Raw genomic sequence first — 16,648 nt, 5'->3', positions numbered from 1 at the left:
GTACCGGAGTGTGCAGGTTCAGGGTTTATTGCTCAGCCTGCCGCTGTTACCTGGATCCTACGACCTGGTCCCGTCTCTTCTATGAGACGCATCAGGGGTCTAAAGCAGTCGGGCCCACCCTGCTCCACTGACACGACTCCCTCCACACTCCACTTCCGTCCCCGGTGGACAATGTGAGCCTCCAATCGGTTTCTTTCGTTATTGTATTTTGACCCTTCGTAACGACGCGCTCCACATCTTCAGTTTCGTTGCCATTACGAACAGAGTTGAGTTCAGACCTGTGTGACTGAGTCGTGATATGATGACCTCCTCTCTCCGCGTACAGCAGGGATCCAACATCTCTTCCAGCATCCATAAACATGTCATTAATCATGATATTATAGTAATATTACAATTACGTTTGTCCTCTGAATAATAAACGTGTCTGTCCTCATCCCTTCATAATGAGAGTCTCTGTCCTCTCCACCAGACCTCCTTGTAGAAACATCTCGTTTTAGCAGCTCCGTTCACCGGAATATGGAGGAGAAACACACAGAAACGGAAGCGAAAAGACTCCGAAGGCTCGTGTTGCTGTAAACGTCTTCCGGATGTAAGTTAGTTCAACGTGAGAGCCGATAAACCGCTACGGTCTCCTGATGAGACAACATGTCCAAAGGGCTCAGAGTGTGATTGTTATCAGACACGTTGGTTCTTCAGGTGATTTCGTGTTGCCGAATAACAGATGAGCTCCGCGTGGTTCACAAAGGCTCTTCTACTTGATGTTAGTGGTGATGTTTGGGCCGGTTAGGCAGCAGCGTTTGTTTAATTCAACCCTTTCTGAACAGAGTTCTGCAGCACACGTCACCGTCAGGCTGAGCGCTTATAAGCAGCTGCTTGGTTTGCCCACGTGGGGGCGCTGTGGCCCACAGAGCCACCGGTTAGTTCTGTGACGTCACATAAGTGCGTTTTAAGTGTTTAAAAGACACTAGAACACAACACACTGAACTAAACCAGAGACGTGTGTGGGACAACGTCCTGTAAGAGGACAACGAGGGAACTCGTGTTGATGTCCAGCAAGGGGACGTTGTCCCTCCAGATGTTAGTCCATCGTGTCCAGAGGCGCTGACGTTCTCAGTGAACTACAAGCAGGAAGTGAACTAATCCCACATGTGCTGCTGCTCGATGACTGAACCCGTTGTTGTGAACAAGAAGAGGCTCTTTAGTCACCAAAGAACAACAGTTACTTCATTATCGTGGCTCCACTGACCTGTGATTGACAGGTGGCATCACGTCACTACCTGAGTTAAGACAATGACGTCACTAGAAGGCTCACCGCTACTTGAGCTTCTCTGCATGGCCTCAGCGCGCTGCATCGTGCCGCCTTCATTCACGTGTCATTCAACATGATTGACAGCTGTATGAACAGCAGCTGAGGGGCGCGGAGACGTTCCTGCAGCAGGAAGAACGGAGAGAACTCAGAGCACCAGTAAAGGTCTTCAGGGAGCCCCGGTGGTGGAGCTCAGTGGTTCCATTAGCGCCTCGGTCCAGGGGAAGCTTCAGGAGAACGGCTGGTCATGGACGGGTAATAAGCAGCAACAGAAACATACGAGAAGACTGTCCACAGCTGCATCATGAGGGACCTCTGTCCTCGTGTCCCCTGTTGACTGGACGACACGTGGAAGCAGCTGAAGGTCCTGATCTCCACGCTGCTCGTATTAACCTCCCAACGTGGGGCCCTTTCTCAACGATAGGACGCAGAGGACGGACTTGCGTTCTGGGGAGAACAGACTCGGGGGTCCTGACTCACGGGGACAACAGAGGACGCTCATTTCATGGGACAGCAGCTGCCTCGATGACGTCAGCTGCTCTGAAACATTTGAATACGCTTCTTGACTGTCGGGTGTTTAACTATCACGCTTTAGTTTGCTTCTCATTTCAAATAGAAACGCTGTGTGTGACGGAGCAGCAGAGGAAACTAATTCACAGTAAATATAAATATCAGACATGAAAGTGTCTCAATGGAGCAGATCAGAGTTGTTAGAGCCTCGAGGGGCGAAGAGCAAAGAGGAAAAGGGCGGTGTTTACCCTGAACACCCGTCCACAGCAGCACAGAGAGAACGGCCCCCCCTCACCCACTGAGGGACACCGTGCACATCAGGAGCCCAACGACACGACCAACGTCCAACAAACAGGCGTTTAAAAAGGGCGGCAGTGCTACTTTCTGCACGGACGCTTCAGCTTCACCATTGGTGAGATGCTCTGTGTTTCAGTGTGTGTGTGTTACTCAGCTTCATTGTGTTCTATTTGTAGCCGTTTACCTGCTTCATCTTCCTCCGTCTGGATGTAGCGTGTCCTTCAAGACAAACACACAAAGTGAAACTATGTCTTTGTGATGACGGCTTTAAAGCAACATTTAGTGACTTCGATGAAACGTCTCACTGTCTCTTGACTGTAGAACACGAGACATAATCTACACGTCCACAAGGAGACACGTCCTGGCTCGACTGCTTTCTGTCCCAACATGTTTTACTGCTCATCAGTAGCTGAAACATGCCTCTGAAACAGCTAATAGGATGTTTAGATCAGACGGTTTGATTGTCAACGTGTCACTGGCAGTGATTGACAGCTGTGTTGGAGACTCCAGGCTCTGATTGGTGGCTTTCCTTTGGGCGCAGTGAAACGTGCCAAAGGCCATTAGGAGCACTAAGCGCAGGCCGAGCATCCTGATCAGCATCACTTTTGCCTTGTTGACAAGTCGTCTTTTCCTCCTGCAACCAGCTGACAGCAGCTCCAAGAGGAAACGCTTCCCCACTTTGTGTCTCCTTGTTTGTCCCCGATGGCACGGCCGCAGTAGGAACTGCTCCAGGAGACATCGGGATGGACTGAAGTCCACAGCCGGCCTCATAACAGCCGACGTAGCCCGGCCCACTGTGAAGAGGGCGTAGTTACTGTCTGATGGAGTCCATGTGATGAGTACGGAGAACAGCACACAGCGTGGTGTTTACAGGCTGCTGTCTCCATGGCAACCAGGAGACTGGGAGGTGACGTCATGTCGACTGGTGTGTCGTCAGTTGTTGGGCAGCGGAGCTCAGGGAGTCATTGTCACTAATGAAGAGGCTGCTTCTTGATGTCCTCCTTCACTTCCTGATTCCAGCTGCACCCCCATGACGCACACACACACACACACACACACACACACACACACACACACACACACACACACACACACACACACACACACACACACACACACTCTGATCCTCTGACCAGTGGCTCTGGGTTGGGAAGGTCACGTGTTATGTTTCCTTTTACTGATTCTATTCTTGTTCTTATCACTTGGTTGGAAACACGTTTCACACACAAGCAAGTTTACTTCCACGAGCGGCTGAACAACACAAACAAAACGTGGGGCTGCAGGTTGGCGTCTGTGACTAAACACAGGTTGGGTAGAAGTATCCTGGGAATGAACGAGGTCACTAAAGTGGACGTGACTTTAGAGACGAATGTCCCCACACTGTACCAGGTGGACCAGGAGAGTAAGCACAGTGTGTGTCCCCAGCACCGCGCTGTCATTGGACAATAGGAGTCATGCTTATTGGACCCAAATGACCAGTAAGAATGTCAAAGGACAGAAATTCTCCTTCTTTTGTCCAGTTGCCAACGAGGCGGCGCCGAGCTCCCGCTTTCCACCGGCCCACTTGGCACGTGAGTTCATCCAACTTGTGTTTCAAACAGTGACCTCTGTAATGCAGGTAAATACCATGTGACGGGGGCTTCTGTCCACACGTGAGGGGCACATGCACATGTGACCCGCCATGAATACGTCCCCTGCAGAAGGGGACACTGAGCCGGCTGTCAGTCCAAACAGTCGCACAACTGGAGGCAACAACAAGTCGGCCAGAAAACTCTACTGATTCTGTTCAGACTTCATTCTTTAACTATCCCCACTTTCTTTGTGCAGCATCAGGATTTGCTCCTCTGACGTGTGTGTTTTCCAGCAGTGGGTCTAAGCCTCCTTTGTAGTTGACACATCTTTTTCCTTCAACTGTGTTCACTCCTCCGTGTCCATTCAAACACGTCCTCGTCTCTCCGTCTTACGGCCGACTGCGTCAATCACTTTTGTCCTTGATGGATTAAAACATGGACGCTGCACACGTGGAAATGCTAGCAGGCGCTTTTGTGTCCATCGTTCAGGCTCACGGTCCCAGAATGCACTGCGCACTGCCGTCCCAGCGGCTGTTGGCATCACTGAATACAAAGGAGTTCAGAATGAAGAGATCCTGAAGGATGAGCTGCCGGTCCTTGGTGCCCCGGACACCATGGAGAAGACTGCCAGCAGGTCACACACACACACACACACACACACACACAGCGGCCTTTGCTTCATGTAAATGTATCATTCACATGCCAAATGAAGCTGTGATGAAGGGAAACGTGGAAGAGGAGCTTTGCTTGCTGCCTTTGCTAAACAGATGGTGTCCTTTACTTTAAGTTTTACTCGCCACACATAGAACAGGCTTTACGCTTCCTTTCATGGCGTTCTAGCCAATTGTTTAGAATGTGCTTTGAGACGGGACTTCAACCCACAATCTACGTCCACTGAGTGAGACAGAACCCAGTTAGAAAAGAGCGCTGCAGCTTTCTTTGCAGTGACATTAACTGTGAAACTGCTGATTTGACTTTGACATTACCAACTGCACTGCCATGTAATATGGGCGCACGTATTATACAGCCCAGATTGTGCTAATCACTCCCAAACCATCTGTGGGAGATATATTCTATCTATAGATTGTACAGCTCCCCAATCCAGCGTTTGGGACGGTCTGAATGGAGGGCAGATGCTGCTGGGCCTCTATGTGTTGCAGGTCGCGCTGTGAAGCAGCTGGAAAGGGGGGAGGCATCTGTGGTGGAGCTGAAGAGAAACCTGGACTACGCCGCCTCAGTCCTAGAAGCTCTGTGCATTGAGGAAGCCAGGCGAGAGATTTCACTTCTGCTTTTCTCAAATAATCCATGAACATGAAGAAAAAGGGATTTTAAAATGATTTTCTTCAATTCTTTCACGATCGGCAGCTAAATAGACCTTTGAGCAGAGGTGGAGGAGCACGTAGAGAAATGGCCAAACGCAAACGTTTGTCTTAAAAAACCAACCTGTGGAGCAGAGGAGTCCACAAAAGGTACAACAATCCAAAGAATCCAAGGGGAAACATTGAAGTGTAAAAGCAGAAAGCAGGTGAGGTTCAGGTTGACACATCATCCTCATGCACGCAGGACTTTATGGACACAAAGGGTTTCTTCCCGTCGGCAGTCGGCTCATCAACAGAGCGCGGCTCCCCCAGCGTTTTAATGGCACACGGTACTGGGCCATTCCAGTAGCACGGTGGCTTCCTCACTCATTTATAAATCACAACGGGATCATTTACACACAAGCTACGTCGTCTTAAGCATTTTGAAGCTAAAGTAAAGCACTCTAAACATCTTAAGACTATATTAACTGCAATACCCCGTAAATTGGTGAAAGGGAATTAAATATTATATGTTAGTAAGTAAGATCGTCCATGGATGATAAATACATGACAATTACTACATACATCATCATTCATTCATATTATTTTACTACTAATTAGTATTTAAATGATTCCATTAAGTCTATGTGTATGTTAGTAATATATTTAATTTAATGAGTAACTCATGGCTTAATACGGTTTCCAAGTTTCTAACCCAGAATTGTTTAAATTATTTCTGCACAATGTTGCGAGCCTTATTCCTTATAGGACAGTGGGACCCTGCACATGAATACAGAAGACCAGCAGGCAGTTACTAGTTAGTTACACAAAAGATGGCCGACCTGAAGGTAAACCAGTAGTCAACTCTCGTCTTGTGGAAGTTGTAACAAAATGACGGCAGGACGTTTCAGTTAAATGTGAATGTGTCTGAACGCTGGTAAATACGCGTCCCATCAGCCACGTGGACGTGTGACACAATCGGTTGGGAAAATCTGACAAGCCGCGTTCTACACAATAATTGAATTGTGTGCTCATCGAGTAGTGAATAAGACAATCCTTCAATTTGTTGATGAAGATCATCAATCAGCAGCTTTGGCGAGAAGGTGTGATCTTTTTTCTGGCTTTTAGTCTGATGCGTGTCTCCTTGCAGGCGGCTGGTGGATCCAGAGGACCAGCTGGGTGACATCCGGTCGGACTCGGTGCCGTCAGAGGTTCGGGACTGGCTGGCTTCCACTTTCACCCGGCAGACGGTTGTGATGCTGCGCCGTAACGAGGACAAGCCACGCTTCCGCAGCATCGTTCATGCAGTGCAGGCCGGCATCTTTGTGGAGAGGTTTGGCTTGTTTGGTGTATTTGATGCAACAGTCATGTGGAATATTAGGCCCTTCATAGTTGTTTAGTCATGATGTGTGATGTTTGTTTCAAGGTTTTCCCATTTAACATGAATGATATAACACAGATAACATAAAGGGTTCATTGGAAATAATAATAAAACTCTGCATTATCCTCGTAGCTGAATAGGGTACAAACATGGTGGACTCCACTGGGTGATTGTTTGCTGTTGATGGTCAAAGCCAGCAGGGACACGCGTTACTTGTACGTGGTGCAACTAAGCCAATCAAATGTCCTCTTAGCTCAAACTAACCCGCTGACTGAAACCATGCTAGCTGATCCAGCTTAATGTCATCAACTGGAACCAGACGTCAGTCATCAGGATAATTGTGTGTCCGCGTCCTACTTCAAAAGGGGGAAGAGTCGATCAAATCAACTCAAAGGAAGAGGCTCTTTTTTCTCCGCTGACGAGCAGGAGGGGATCATGAACGCACCATATAGAACCAGGAGTTTGAATATGTGTGTGTGAATCAGCATGTATGTGTGTATTCCCTCTATTCTTATCATGAGTCCACCTTAATCATATTCTATAAAGATGATAACGGGATGAATGATGACTGACAGGTAGATAATAATGATGCAATAGCAAAGTTAGTGTCTCTGACTGTAAATGGATGAAAGGCTGCATGACAAACTGGAGCTTTAAGTGACTTTGGTGACTTTTATTCATGTAGGTTGTTACAGCAAAGAAAGAACAACTGAAGAAAGAGTTCAGTGAATCAGTAAAGTAAAGACAAAACATAGATTTAAATCTTGGTTAAAACCTAAATGAGACTCCTTCTCAGGTAACCAAGTCCGCAATAAACAGAGGCCCACGGGGCCTTTTTCAAGCCCCTCCCCCAAACACAAGCACCACCCAACTTAATTTGTGTTGAAATAATGCATCAACAATCCCTCATGCCGGCTGTCTAGGGACTATAGCAGCACCACATGTACAATGCAGACATTGTGTTATTGAAAGGTACAAGCCCCGCCTCCACGTGCCTGTGGGTCACTACGGGGGTCAGAAAGCTGCATGGGGGCAAGGCCGGGGCTGGATGGGACTCGCCGTGAGTTGCTGAAGGGGATATCACACTTTCACCTTTCTGGGGAAAGACTATGCTGGGGAGGCAGTGACTCATATCACAGCATATGGAACCTTGGACTCAAGCAGAGTAGTGCTCATTCCGTCCCGGTCTTGGACCAGTGGACCAGCTCTTTACCCTCCCAAGACTACTGGGGGGGTCCTGGCAGTTTGCCCAACCAGTCTACATGTGCTTTGTGGACGGAGAAGGCTTTTGACTCTCCAGTTGGTGACTTTCATGGACAGGATATCTAGGCGCACCCGGGGGTGGAGGACCTCGGGTCGGGGGTCTCCATCTCCTCTCTGCTGGTGCTGATGTGATGTTGTCCTGTTGGCCTCCTCGCACAGTGACCTCCAGCACTCAGTGAGGCACTTTGCACCAGATCCTCTTGGTGAAGAGCTCTATTTGCTTTCATTTGAGTTGAGGTGCTACTGGAAAACAACCGAGGTGTTTCAGGCACACTGACAACTGGCAAAGAGACTCTGTGCTGGTTCACTTCCAGCAGGAGAACCGCACAACGTTAAGCAGGATGGTTTTTAATCTTCATCTCCCGATTGACACGTTCCTCCTCGTCTGTCTGCCTCTCTCCTTCAGCACTGGCTCAGTGAGTTGGAGATCTTTGCCTGATCATTTTTGCAGCTGCCATTCATGACTACGAGCACACAGGGACCACCAATAACTTCCATATTCAGACAAGGTAATTCCCACGTAGCATCGTTTGTAGCATTTCAATCCCTGCAGTCAAGAGATATCTAACAGGTGACCTAATAAAAAGCCTACTATGAATGATAGCAGCTTTACCTCATACATTGTTGGCATTATCACGACGACGGTGAGGGTGATCATTCCTGAAGTAGCCGTGTCCCATTTGCAGGTCAGACACCGCCATGTTGTACAATGACCGAGCTGTTCTGGAGAACTACCACGTCAGTGCTGCATATCTCCTTCTACAGCACAGTGATGACATGAACATTCTGTCTAATCTCTCCAAAGACGAGTGGAGGTAAGAGAAGAGCGCTGCAGCTGAAGGGACGTCCTTTTTTACCGCTGTTTCCATTCAATGACTTCAAATAATAATTCACTGCACAATACAACCCCCAGATTACAGTGCAAGTCATTGCTTCTAAAATACTGCCTCCTACTGGTGCTTAGAGGGAGCTACAGCTGATGATACCAGGGAGAAACACGTCACCTTATTTTACAGTCAAGCAGAATCAAATGACTCATTTTAGGGACAAGTTGAGTAGTTTGGGGCAGAGTTGCATCGATCTGGCACTGCATTGCTGCAGAAATATAGAAGTGACAGCAACAGGATGAAAGCATCTCAGTCTCCTCTGATTAAACTTTCCCCAAGCTTCATCTAAGATTCCTTCTGTAGGAGCATGAATGTTTTACTGCCTGCCCTCTTTCAGAGAGCTTCGGGCTCTGGTGGTGGAGATGGTGTTGGCCACAGACATGTCCTGCCACTTCCAGCAGATCAACGCGATGAAAAGCCACCTGCAGCAACATGAGGCGTGAGTGTTTCACGTCTGGGTCCGTCCCGCCTCATGCTGCCAGTCACTCCAGTCCTTCACAATGCTGAAACTATCAAACCATGATTGTTTCTGCTTTACAACCCTTCACGCGCCGCGTCCACTAACTGGACTGGACTTGCAGGCCCGACAAAGCAAAGGCCTCGTCCCTGCTACTGCACACTGCTGACATCAGCCACCCTGCCAAACGCTGGGACCTCCATCATCGCTGGACCACATCCCTTCTGGAGGAGTTCTTTAGACAGGTGACCGCTTTGAATCAATGAGCGGCCTTTTCATTTATGCAGTACTCCACATGGCTCTGCACTAGTGACGAATAAGAATCATTTACACCACAAAGCTGCTTGTTTGTTTATCTGCTATCTAATGAACAGTCTGCTCCAGTGTACCTCTGTTATGGAAACCGTTGTCCCAGTATATCGATTCATTTGGGAGAAAAGTTCAGATGTTTATACGCTGGACCAACATTCGTATCTAGTTGTTGTGCGTGTGGAAGTAGCTTGAAAACTAAGTGATTATTTAGTTACTATCAAATAGTAAAAACATGTCGACACAAATTAGAATCAACAAGGTGAAGTGAATCTGTTAAGTGGGCGTGTCTTCCGTATCCGGCAGGATTCATTGACTTCATGGTGGAACCAACATTTACAGTGCTGACAGAAATGATGGAGAAAACTGTGACTCCGCTTGTTGAGGAGGCATCGCGATCTGGAACGGCTGCCTTCAGACGCTGGAGGTGACAAACAGAAGATTACAAACACTTATTTTAGATGATCCTGTGGTGTAGATCAGCCGTCCCCAACCTGCTCCCGTCTTCCCCTCACGGACCATCGGCTGACGTCCTCATCTCATCAGATCGCTACTACCAAGACAGGAAGTCACAGATAGAAACTAAAACAGACCTTCAAAAGGCCCAATTTCAATTGTTTCCATGTGTCCATTCTGGGCCACCGTAGGAACATGACCACCCTCCCTAGATAGTTTTAACACTATTAAAAACCAGCATATAGTAAGAATCTATTCAATTTCCATCAACAGATCCCCGATACGCTACACACTGTTTATTTAAGGAAACTAGTACTTTAATACACTATAACCTTAAGCATGAAGAGCACGGCTGCATTATCATCTAAACACGCTAGGAAACAATATTTACATCCATTTACATGTCAACACGTTGATGCTTTTACTTTGAAGGGTAACGTTGACGGCGTTGCTTTGTCCAATAAGAGGCACCAGCTTTCTACCTCAACACGTCTGACAGGATGTGTGTTTGTGTGCACGTGTCTACACTGTCCACAGTGACCACAGTGTCAGTGGCAGTGATGGAAAGAGGTCCAGTGTGAAGAGTACAGGCTCAGAGGGCCGCTGCTCTCTGACCACGGTGGACTTCAAGGGCTTCAAGGTCACATGGAACAAGGAGATTCACCACAACAGGGAGACGTGGAAGAACCAGGCAACCAAAGGTGCCCATACTTACCACCTGGTATCATCTGTCACTCTCTACAGGGCTCCTTCCAGTCCGGGGGGCCACATTATCAAACACACATGTGAGAAGCAGCTAAGCGTATTAGCTGTGAGAAGACATTGTAGCACTGCTTACCTTATCATGTCCTTATTTAATAAATGCATGTCCATGGACTAATTACCTTCTGACAAATACAGGTACAGTCTGGGTTTTACTTCCTTCTGATAATCATGTGAATCAGCCTGTGAGCAGCAGCAGCTTCATCCTAACGTCTTCTGAGTGCTGCAGTGATGTCAAATGAAGCAACATCATAGAGAATATTGCTTTTGTTAATGCATGTTGGTGTTCTGGAAGACCTGGAGGAAAAGGTCCAGAAGGAGGCAGGGGAGAGTGGCTGGCAAGAGAAGGACACAGCAGAGGAGACACAGCCAAAGAGACACAATTCAGGACAGGAGATGAAGACAAATGTGGAGGGTCAGGTGGTGTTGGAGAGCAGGGTGCAGCAGGAGGTACAAACGCCCAAAGAGGAGGAAGGAGGAAATAATCCAGGTGGACCTTCAGCATCAGGCCCAAAGAACACAGAGGCAAAGCCTGAGGAGCACACTGAGAAGCAGCCGTGCCACAGTGGTCAGCATCCCCACAATGTACTTAGTAGTACTGTGCTCAGGTACACTAAAACTAGTAGGACTATACTTTGACTCATTTTCACAGTATGTATTTGTTCATTCAGGAAATTAGTAAAAAATACTGTAAAAAGGTATCAAACTAATTTGTGGTTCAATATTCAACATTTACACACAAATGTGGTGAATAAAAGTGTAATAAGCTTATTTGTTATCAAACTATCACACATTATTAAAGTTAAAAAGCAATGGCACCTGTTGACATCTGGCAGGTTCCTGTTTATCAGCAGGTAGAAACATTAAACTATTCAAATTAATAGTATTTAACAAATAATAACGGGGCACCACCCTGGGATCAGGGGCCAATAACCAGACTATAAATGAGTTGGTGTTCACCCAATGTGTCAATAGTCAAAGTTCTGTTTGAAGGTTTGAATTCGAGCACCAGATGGTCATCAGAACAGTGCAATTTAATTCAAGCCACATGCTGATAAAAGATGATTATTATATCAGGGGGATGAAGGACTGCTGGAGAAGAGCTTCTACTTCATTCCTGCTCCACTAGTGATGGACAAATAGATGCTCTGCAGAGACCTTTATAGTTATCACAGAAAATCTAAACTGATGAACCATTTCAACTATAGCACAGAGTTCTCTCGCCAGCCCTTCATCCACCTGAAGGAATCTTACCCCAGAACCCATGAACCACCTTAATTAGACCAGAGACCTGGACGGTCCCACATCGGATTCCCACCGGCAGAGACTGTGTCTCGTAGAAGAGTTTATTGATATCCATAATAACCGCTTGTCCCAAAAGCATGAAAGATATATAAAAAGACACCTATGAAGTGATTAGGAACATTTTATTAATCTAGTGTTATGCTTTTCTCCATCGACGTTGATTCTCTCTACACCAACGTAGAGACCCAACTGGGTCTGAAAGCGATAAGGGACATTAGAAAATATCCTAATCCCACTGGGCCGGATGAGGGCCTCCTCTCCCGTTCTACCAGAGAGGACTTTGTGTGGGTTTGTAGTTTCCTGCCTCTTGTGTCCCTGGGTTAGCTTCACTTCCTGCCCTGCGATTGTCCGCCGTGTCCCTGATTGTGTCCACCTGTATTTCCACCTGTGTCCAATCACCTGCGCCTTCCCTGTGTGTTTAAAGCACGTGTGTCTCTTGTCGTTACGTTGAATGTGTTTTGTATGTCGGCCTCGTAGTGCGTGCACGTCTTTTGATTGGATTACCAATATTGAGAGGCGGGTCCTATATGAGCTGGTCCATGCAGAACCTCAGAACTAGGAAACTGAATTAATTTGTGTACTACTATTAAATCTTAATTCCAATGAACAGCTTAGTAGTCTACTAAGCTGTTTTTCTAACCCACAATGGCAGAAGGAGGAGAAGATACCGATTTGATACCGAGAGGTCGCCCGAGGTCGACGCTACAAAGCCCGTCACAGGCGGGAAAGGGGTTCGTTCGCCACTTTCTTCGTTCCAACTACGAGCGCCATCAACGGCTCACAGGCCCCGAGAAGCTCTGCAAACTGGACTGCTGGGAATGCCTGTTATTTGCCAGTGATGGAGTTGGTGTTTGGAGCCACACTGGCTTTGCTAACTTGAGTTGTCTAACCAAGGCAGCAACCAGACACCAAAGTACGGCTGGACACTTACAAGCAACGGTGCTTTTCAAAACCTTTAGGGACACCCGAGTGGATGTACAGCTCAACGAACCAGCGCGCAGGGCAACGGAGCTGCACCATGAAGAGGTGAAGAAAAATAGGGAAATATTGAAAAGACTCATTGATCGTGACGTTCATTTAGGGGACACGAGGAAAGTTTGACTCCACAAACAAAGGGAACTACGTGGAGCTTCTTTCTTTCTTTTCTGAAAGCAACACAGATTTACGATAGCACCTGTCCACTAAGCAAGTCTTCATTGGGACGTCAGGCAAAATACAAAATGACCTAATTCATGCTATTGCTGAAGTGATGGGAGAAGAGATCAGAATGGGGATTAAAAAGCTCCCTTTGTTGCTGTTATGGAGGACCAGACAACAGATGTGAGAAATGCAGCACAGCTCCCACTCGTCCTGCGTTATGTGACGGACACAGGAGTCAAGGAGCGATTCATCCCATTTCAAGATGCGACCAGCGGCCAGCGGGCTGATGACATTGCCGCTCTTATTTTCCGTTTCTTGGAGGGAAATGAATGTAGTGTGGATAAAGTTGTGGCAGTGTTTTGATGGCGCAGCAGTCAGATACTCAGTCTTTGGTGAGTAGGCATACAATGCATTTAATTTTTTATTAAATGTGTCTGTATGTTTTATTTCGTTCATATTAAATAGCCTATATATTAACAAAATAAAATGGCAAATAGCCTACGTTGCAAATGATTTATTTTCTTTCTTTTATTTCCAGTGAATAGTTGTGTGTCTTTATCATCACGGTGAAACTGCTTTGGGTGCGACAATAAATATTTATCTATATTTGGATTTAAAATAAAAATCATTGACTTGTCAAGTCGATGATTCGCTTTGTCAGATCCATGCTGAGCTCCTTTGACTTTCCCATTGTAGCGTTTGTGGGCGTTTGTATCCAATGAGCTCTATTTAAATGCCTCAGAGTCACCAGCTGTAGTCACTCATAAGCACTCACAAGAGGTTAAGAGGCCATGAAGCTCATTGCATTGACACAACGTTCTAAGGCACCAAAACTGCTAATTCATGTTGCTGTATGTATATTTTACACCCAGCAGATTTGATCACTTTTATTTATATATATATTTCTGTCCAACACACACTTTCAATACTCCACTTTGTGAGGAGATAAACTCCACCCTGTTATCAAATGTGTGCTAGTGCTTTGTGTGTTTTTGTTGGTGACTTAAGTGTGATATTTGGTGCAGAATGAAAGCTTCAAGTTGCACCTGAAGTAGCGAGCTCAGTAGTTTGTGTTGTTGTGAGACGGCTCTGCGTGAAGGTTAATAAGGTTAATAAAGCAACTTATTCATTACTCATTTCTTTATTTACTCACTTCCTTCTTCAACATGCTGCACCACCAATGTTTCCTCTGTGCTATTGACACAGCAACAGGGCTGTAGAATAAATACAGATATTATGCAGGAAACAGTACAAAAGTCAATAGTACAGCATCTTTAAAAAGGATCAGAGTATTTCATGTCAAAAGAAATAATACAGCGTGTTGAAAGCATCTTTATTTGATGGCCTGTTTAAACATGTACAGTTGTTTCCAATAAAAGTCTATTTATTAACATTAGAGCCAAACAATTCTATTTCTGTTAAAGTAACACATGGAGTAAATGTTGTAAATGACATTATAGGGAATAAAAACACAAGTAACGCAGATTCAATATTTCCTTGAGAGGTTTGCTGAACCATTAAAAAGCTTCTTGTTCAAAACAAACCTGATTATGTGAAATAAGATTTGATTTCACTCAACAGATTTAGAAAGATTTGAAGTTAAAATGGGCTCAAAAAGAATTACACATTCATATTTTCCTTCTTCACCTTGTTTTTATTATTGCTGATGAAGCGCACACACACATAAGGACACATTTGTCTCATATGGGGGGACAGATGAAAGAGCGTCTTATAAAATGTCTTCTTGAACACATAAAGATGAAGATTAAAGCCTAATTAGGAGCCAACATCTAAATGATCATCTATTGATTGAAGGAGCACAGCAGCATTAAGCTGAGCTCTTTCACACTTCCATCTGAGTCCCAGAGAGCTGTGGACCCCCCAGAGTCCAGACCAGCTCAGGTACCCCTCACCTGCTCCACCTGCATCTACACCCACATGAACCACCATCAGCTGTACAGACTGAACTATGTGGTGAGCAGAGAGGAAGGTTCTCCACCAGGAGGAGACTCTCCCTCCTGAAGAGGACACAGAGACACTGATGAACCAGAACCAAACCAGAACCTGAACCCAGGATAAAGAGGTTCAGTGAATGTGGTGCTGAAGGTGTGGAGGTGGATCAGTGTGTCAGAGGAGACTCTGTAGAAGGACAGAGAGCCAGCAGGACAGTCCACATACACTGCTACTCTACCAGAGGAGGAGGAGGAGGAGGAGGTGATGCGTGTTTCTGTCTTATTGTGATAGACAGAGTAACCTTTATCAGAGCAGATCAGACTCCAGGACTGATCCTTGTATCCAAACAAACAGTCATCACTGTATCCTTTCCTCCTGATTCCTCTGTAACTCACTGATACATTAACTCTTCCTCTCCACTCGACCTCCCAGTAACAGCGACCAGTCAGACCAGTTCTACACAGCAGCTGAGGACAGGAGTCAAATCTGTCTGGATGATCAGGATATGACTGATCCTCCTTCACATCTGTCACCTTCCTGTTGTTGTCAGACAGTTTGAGGTGTTTGTTTACTGTGTTTGTGTCGATTGTGAGTTCACAGGAATCTGATGAGAGAACAAGACACAATACAGCTGCAGTTATTAATCATGTGTTCATCTACTGACACGTTGATGATGACGTCACAGAGGTGAATGAGTGATGTCACAGTGTGAAGATGGTTGAATCTTCATGAATCAAAGCACACTTACACTTCCTCAGACCTGGTCTCAACCATCGGACTCCATCAGGCTCCACCCTGAAAGGAGGAGGGGGGTCAGAGCAGCATGGAGACATGGACATGACATCACTCTCACACACAGCTTTGTCCTTCATGTCCACATGGAGCACCTCTTCTTCTTCTACCACTACTTACAGACGACCACAGACTGTCAGTCAGGCGTCACACAGCGACGAGGTGCTGGAATATATTCATGAAGAAGATGAATGGATAACAAATAAGAAATGGACCTGTCACTGTACTTTCACCAGATGTGAATTCAAACGGGAGAAATGACGTCATGCTACAGATCAAGCTTCATGGGACGTGTGCAAAGGAACATTCACATTAAACTGTTTCATAAAGATAAAGCAGATACAGACCATTCAGTATTCACACAATGTGCATGTTTCCATGTTGTCCCCATTTGTGGACAATGTCTCTCCCTGTGGTTCGCTGGAGTCCCAAAACTTTACAAATGGCTTTGTCACCTTTTCCACACTGATGGATCTCAATGACTTTGTTCCTCATTTGTTCCTGAATGTCTTTGGATCGCAGCCTGATGTCTCGCTTGTGAGGATCTTGTGGTCTACTTCACTTTGTCAGGCAGCTCCTATTTAAGTGATTTCTAGATTGAGAACGGCTGTGGCTGGAGAAATGGAACTGGGCTTTCCAAAGATGTGATGAACCTCACTTCATTTATGTTTTCATCACGTTTTCACACAGTGACATGTGATGACCACAGTTGTAAAAACTGTCAACATAATTCGAGCACGAGGGCTCTACCACAGAGAACTAAGCTTTCCTATCTGATGTCGATGCTGAATACGGGGACGTACTCTATCATTGTGACGTGCGCTGGCTTAGTCGCGGCTCCGTGCTGAAGCGGTTTTATTCCCTTATTGCCTTTCTAGTTGATCTTACTGGTCATCTGAACTCACTGAACAAGAGCCTACAAGGCAAAGACCAGCTTGTACCACAACTTTCTGTGCGAAGC

The 16,648-nt window shown here is 46.1% G+C and overlaps 1 protein-coding gene and 2 long non-coding RNA genes across 5 annotated transcripts in view; 2 read left to right on the top strand and 1 right to left on the bottom strand.

Annotated features, from left to right (window-relative positions):
* LOC144390410 (uncharacterized) overlaps positions 1 to 15,499 on the top strand; it is a 31,177-nt gene extending 15,678 nt beyond the window's left edge. The window contains exon 2 of the long non-coding RNA XR_013454448.1: positions 15,157 to 15,499. This is a non-coding gene — a long non-coding RNA (uncharacterized LOC144390410). The remainder of the gene's footprint in view (positions 1 to 15,156) is intronic.
* On the top strand, positions 8 to 6,934 carry LOC120815461 (uncharacterized). 3 transcript variants are annotated; one of them, XR_013454383.1, is made up of 4 exons: positions 8 to 173; positions 3,634 to 3,684; positions 4,174 to 4,953; positions 5,050 to 6,934. It is a non-coding gene; the product is annotated as an uncharacterized LOC120815461 (long non-coding RNA). The 3 variants fall into 3 exon arrangements; XR_013454385.1 differs by having other exon boundaries at positions 3,634 to 4,953; positions 5,050 to 5,209; positions 5,751 to 6,934; XR_013454382.1 differs by having other exon boundaries at positions 3,634 to 4,953.
* The window catches only part of LOC144390253 (protein NLRC3-like), an 80,019-nt gene continuing 77,946 nt past the window's right edge, over positions 14,576 to 16,648 (bottom strand). Inside the window, exon 10 of the mRNA XM_078096713.1 lies at positions 14,576 to 15,690. Coding sequence (XP_077952839.1) covers positions 15,597 to 15,690 — 94 coding nt within the window. The 3' untranslated portion in view covers positions 14,576 to 15,596. The remainder of the gene's footprint in view (positions 15,691 to 16,648) is intronic.

Source organism: Gasterosteus aculeatus, chromosome 21 (assembly GCF_964276395.1).
Source record: "Gasterosteus aculeatus chromosome 21, fGasAcu3.hap1.1, whole genome shotgun sequence".
Taxonomy (NCBI): Eukaryota; Metazoa; Chordata; class Actinopteri; order Perciformes; family Gasterosteidae; genus Gasterosteus; species Gasterosteus aculeatus.
This window is presented reverse-complemented; position numbering and strand designations above follow the sequence as displayed.